This window comes from Phaseolus vulgaris, chromosome 1, assembly GCF_000499845.2.
Source record: "Phaseolus vulgaris cultivar G19833 chromosome 1, P. vulgaris v2.0, whole genome shotgun sequence".
NCBI lineage: Eukaryota > Viridiplantae > Streptophyta > Magnoliopsida > Fabales > Fabaceae > Phaseolus > Phaseolus vulgaris.
Window position 1 is genome coordinate 9,555,977 of NC_023759.2, and position 5,797 is coordinate 9,561,773.

At 29.0% G+C, this 5,797-nt stretch overlaps 1 protein-coding gene across 1 annotated transcript; it reads left to right on the forward strand.

Annotated features, from left to right (window-relative positions):
* The first annotated feature begins 4,574 nt into the window (after positions 1 to 4,574).
* LOC137815437 (E3 ubiquitin ligase BIG BROTHER-related-like) lies at positions 4,575 to 5,434 on the forward strand. Its single transcript, XM_068618566.1, has one exon. The coding sequence runs from the start codon at positions 4,660 to 4,662 to the stop codon at positions 5,266 to 5,268; it is 609 nt and encodes a 202-aa protein (XP_068474667.1). The 5' UTR covers positions 4,575 to 4,659; the 3' UTR covers positions 5,269 to 5,434.
* The last annotated feature ends 363 nt before the right edge of the window (positions 5,435 to 5,797 follow it).

Consider the following 5,797-nt stretch of genomic DNA (forward strand, 5'->3'; position numbering starts at 1 on the left):
AAGGTTTACACCTTATAAGAAGTTTTTTCACACCAAATTCCCTTGGATCCTACACGTTATCTACAAACATTACATGTAACTAGAATCATTCCATCCAAACTCCGAAAAATCAATGAACATAAATTTGCTTCACAACTCATATATAAATCAAGTGAACAAAGTAACTATTTTATTTGTAGAAGTTCTAAATTCGAGGTCGAATTCTGTTCAACTTGGGGGGCGTGATACAAACCACATCAAACAGCAGATGACTAAGGGCACAATAAGCACTTCACAAATAGGCCAATCATCTCAGTATACAAAGCCATACCCCACCAAACCTCGAGAGATACTTTTTAGTCAAATCTAAGGATCTAAATCATGATAAACAAGCATTACAAATAAAATGACAATACCGATCATCAATGAAGAACAAAATATTATATTTAAATATCACATCAATACATAAGAGTTTAAATATATTACTCCCAATCCCAAAGGGTAGAATTAGTCACTCATGTTGGTCATTACAAGCATGGAAAGCAAGAAAAGAAGATCCATGATATTTCTCCTTAACGACTGCCTCCTCTAGGGTTTTCTATCACCTTTTATTTTCTCAATGATTGTATAGGGTTTTACCTCACGCCTCATATTAAACCTAATAGGGCTTGTGTTAAATGACTTCTTTCTTGGGCGTGATTAGGCTCGCCTAGGCGAGTTGGACGAAAACAAGCCTAGTGTCTCTGGAGTGATCTTGCTTGGGCATGACTAGGCTCGCTTGGGCGAGATCCTCTAGAATGTTTTTGACTTAGGCAAGTTTTGGGCGAGTGTTGGAGCATTCCAACATTCCCTTTTTATCTTTTATATTCTTCTTTTGTCCTTTCATCTCCATTTTCCCTTAGAATTATGTAATTAAGACAAATTTGGGAATAATTCGTTCTTATTCATATTATAATCACAAAATATGTAAAAAGGTTTAAATTCATAAATTAGGGGTTATATTATAGTTATTTTATCAATAAATATCCATAAGTGCCTTATTTTAATATGAAATACTACTGAAATATGACACTTATCAACTTCCCCTAACTTAGAATCTTGCTTGACCTCAAGCAAAGTAAATGAATATAACTAAATCATATTTGAATTTAAATATCAAAATAACTTTATTCACTAAATAACAGATTAAATTAGAACTTATGGTTCTTCTAACTTCAAATATAGAAAATATGGATACAATCAACTTCCTAGATCAGACTACAACAATAAAATGACAATTCATCACAAAATTTCTTCTCATAAGCTCATAGGTAAGTGTTTTTTCTCTATTTATTGGTTTAATTGCTCTCATTCCTTATTGTTTTGCCATTCTTTATTCTAATCAATCATCATGTTAAGTTTTCATGTATCACAATTTCAACTACATTTGAATAGGGATTCAATCACAATTTCTTTTCTAACCTGTGTGTTATTCATTTCACTATTTAATATTTAAACACAAAGTCTTTTTTTTTCACAATTCAAATTTAATATTGCAGTTCTTTTTATTTAAGAAAAAATAAATATGAAAAAACAACTCAACAATTAAATTAAAACTGTAAATACCTCAACAATTAAATTAAAACTGTAAATACCTCAACAATATAAATGTAAGCAAATTAAATGTGTGGAAAGAAATAAATAAGCAAACTAAACAACTGAAAAGAAATAACTAGAAAGATAAAACCATGTTTTTGTCCTATTTTATGCTCAATCTTCTCTACTTAGCAATTCATACAACTCTATATTAAATTCCTCATCTACAATTGTAGATGGTCCTACTTCATCTGCTGGATCTGCCCCCGGAAAATAGTACCTGTCCCCAACAAATGATCCAAACTATTTTGGGGTCATCAAACCTGGTTTCACCACACAACACACAACTTAAACAAAAATTAAACAAAACACATAAAAACTAAACATAATAATTTAAATACTGGGTTACCCCCAACAAGCGTTTGTTTAATGTTATATAACTTGACGCCTGTTTCTTTATAGCTCCCTCAAAAAAATCATGGTGATGAGCCTTTCAATTTCACCACTTAAATAAGGCTTCGGCCTTTGACCATTGACTACCCAGTTGTTGTGTGACATTGGGTCCTCCAACTCCACTACTCCATAGGATTAAACTAGTGTTATTCTAGGTGCTGGTTGTCCTTCCTTAGCCATGTTACTTTCTTCTTGAATTATCTCAATGTAAGGGACAAACGTAGTTGAAGATTTTTTTCTAACTTCTCCACACTTTTCTTTTCTTACTTCTATTCTTCCTGAGTTGTCTTCTCAATCTCTAAATCTGACTGCAATTGGTCTCTAGAAACTTATTCTCATATTATCATATATCATAAGAGAACTAAAACAAGGATTAACACAAAAAGCAAATAAAAAATATTTTTTTTAAAAATAGAAAAAATAAAATAAAAACTAAAAGTTTAAAATAAAGAAAAAATAGATAATATATTTTTTTAGAAATAAAAAATAAAAACTATTTTTTGTAACAAAAAAATTAACTAAAACCAGAAAATTTAAAATAAAGAAAAAAAAAATATAACTAAAAAAATTACAAAATAAAAAAAAAAGAAGCAAAACTAGAAACGTATAATTAAAATTAACTAATTTTCAAAAGCTCCTTTGTTTTATTTGGTAGGGACAAATCTTTGTGAGAACACTAATGTGTTTGCTTTATCAACCTATAAGAGTGTTTATCCTTTGTATATGTCTAAAGATGTTGATCCTTTCTCGTGAGCACACCCTGTTATATTTTATATCACATCATTTTACAAACACGGTTTGTTTAGCCATGATTGTTTGTGGTTCAAATAATACTCAGTTTTAATCAGAAGTGATTGTGTTTCAAATAACACTTTGGGTTGTCTAACCAAAAGTACTCGAGTTATTAACCAAGAATGGGGGATTTTTAAATAATACATGAATTACTTTTAGCTAGTAACTGATGTCTAAATTTTACTTATGTTGTAACTTGCAGCGATATTCTACGTAGTGAAAATTCAATCAATTAATTGAGAATTAGACGTAGTTTGCGTTATTAGACGAATTAATAAAATTCCTAACATAAATATTTCTTTTATTTATTTGGTGTTCATTATATCACATTGAATTAACTAAATGAGACTTTTATGAACTAAGTGTTTGGAAAACTTTTGACAAATCACTTGTCAAGTACATCAACATACAATATCTTGGAAAAATTACACAAAGTATAAATACACAACTTAACTCTCCTTTTATGTGTGTATTCACTACAAGAAAATAATTAAATAACAATCACATTTAGAGTCAAAAAATAATTAGTCATTATATTGGTTAAATTATATATTATTTAGAGACTAAAAAATTATTGGTATATAAATGATTTCTATTATTAATAAAAAAATTATAAAATGGTTTCTAAATTGATATCTAATAAATTAGTTATCAAGGTTTTAACTACTAATATTTTAGATTCTAACTTAGTCTTTAAAAGACTAATAGAAACTAATTTAGAATATAAAGTAGGTAGTAGTTAATGATTATATAACAATTTAGAAACTATTTTATAATTTTTTTATTAAATAATGAAACTACTTTAAATACAAATGATTTTTTAGTTTATAAAATGATCTCTAATTTAGTTAATATAGTAACAAACTATTTTGGTCTCTAAAATTAGTTTTTATTTAATAATTTTATTCCATTGATTTGAATTATTTTCACACACCATTTTTAATGTAATCAAACCTATATAGGGAGTTAATATTTTTTAACATATGTTCTTTATATGCATGACTACGGATTCTACCTTAAAAGTTTATTTCGCGTTATATATGTAAACAAAATTTTATATTAATAGAATAGTATTTAGTATTTTATGAAGATTAGGATTTATGTAGATTTAAATTTAAATAATATGTACTTTTTAAAAATAATATATTGAAATGTGAATAATTTAATTATTGTTATTCTACTTTTAAAAAATTAAGATAAATATGTTCATAAAATAATTATTATAAAAATAATAATTTTGTCATAACGGCCATCCACGACTCAATAATTATGCAATAAAATTACATTGTCTTTTCATTCTACTTAAATTAATGTACTATGTGAGTGTTTTACTCAAGAATTAATATAAATATCAATCATTTTGAATTATATAATAATCTGTAATTAAATAAAACACCGTGAAAATATTCTCATGATATATATATATATATATATATTAATTAATTAAATTTAAACATGAATATAAACTAGAACCAGATTACTCCAATAATTTAACTTACTGTATATATACAATCACAGGGTAATTTAATTAACTATAATTGGTAGATGAAACCTTCCATTTTGGAATAAGGTATATTGCAACTTACGGATAATGTTTTGCTATTGCTTCGCACCTACGCTGTGTTATCCAAAAAGAGAAAAGTTAAGGAGATATCACTGGGAATAGTCAAGAATCTGGAATATTGATAAGCATACATGAAAACGGTTTTCTATTACTTGACATGCAAGTTTTGTTCATCTTCAAACAAATTTCCAAATATCTTATGCTTGCATTCATCTCCTCAAATACCTCTAACACATTCTTCTCTTCCCAAACCCCAACTCAAATTCTTTTGGCAAATTATCCATTTTTGTTCTTCAATGGATCAACGTGAAGAAGGCAAACAACCATCCCAGAAAGCACCATCACACAACCCAGTTGATAGTTCTGACAATATTGCTCTAGAAAATGGTTTGCAGGAGCAAAGTGGCACATTCACAACGTTTGCATCGTTAGAAAGTGGAAGTGAGAGTGAGTCCTCTTATAATGACCATGATGAGGATTCTGACTTTTTCCTGAGTCAAGAGTTTGAATCTGAACTTCAGTTTCTTGAGAGTGAAGGAAGCAATGAGGACGATGATGATGATGATGATGATGAGGAGGAGGAAATGGAAGATGAGATCGATGTGGATGAGTTGACCTATGAGGAGTTGATTGAGTTGGGAGACTTTATAGGGCAAGAGAAGAGAGGGTTATCAGCAAATGAAATTTGTTCATGTCTGCATTCTCACACTTACCATTCTGCTGAGAGCAAAAGTGGAATAAATCTTTGTGTGATTTGCCAGGTTGAATATGAAGAAGGTGAAGCATTGGTATCACTTCAGTGTGAGCACCCTTATCATACAGATTGCATAAGCAAGTGGCTTCAAATGAAGAAGGTTTGCCCTATATGTAACACTGAAATTTCTGCTCCCAAGATGGTTAGTTAAGAATACTTGGATTTTAGTTTGTTCAATCCAAATTTGAATGCAAATAGCTCAGGAAATAAAAGCTGCACAGAAACTTTGTAGCATTGTAAATAACAGAAGTTTGATGTTTCATACATACAACTGATTTAAAATCAAATTATATCAAATGCTTGTTCCATTCCGTCAATTTCCTATTGCATGTCTGGTTTAATTTGTCTAGATTTTTGTAGAATTTTTTTATATGAAGTCAAAATAAAATAAAAAAGAAAGAGTACAAATCGTGAGTAAACTACATCCTCTTCATGAAACCAAATAAAAAAAATAATCTTCTAACAGAAATGACGAGCCATGCAATGTCCATTCCTGAAGCATGGTTGAGTCCTGGCAACGTAATTAGAAAGCTTAAATGAGGTTTAATCTCATGATTAAGTTCCTGCACATGATCACAATTCTTATTACCTACTCTAAAGGTATACGATGTGAGTTATAGGGTGAATGATGAACTGTTTTAGTCGTGTCAATTTTAAAAATAAAACTAAGTATTCCCTCA

Excerpts from the sequence above, each read along its gene's own strand:
- LOC137815437 (XM_068618566.1), top strand. The coding sequence starts at position 4,660 with ATGGATCAACGTGAAGAAGGCAAACAACCATCCCAGAAAGCACCATCA.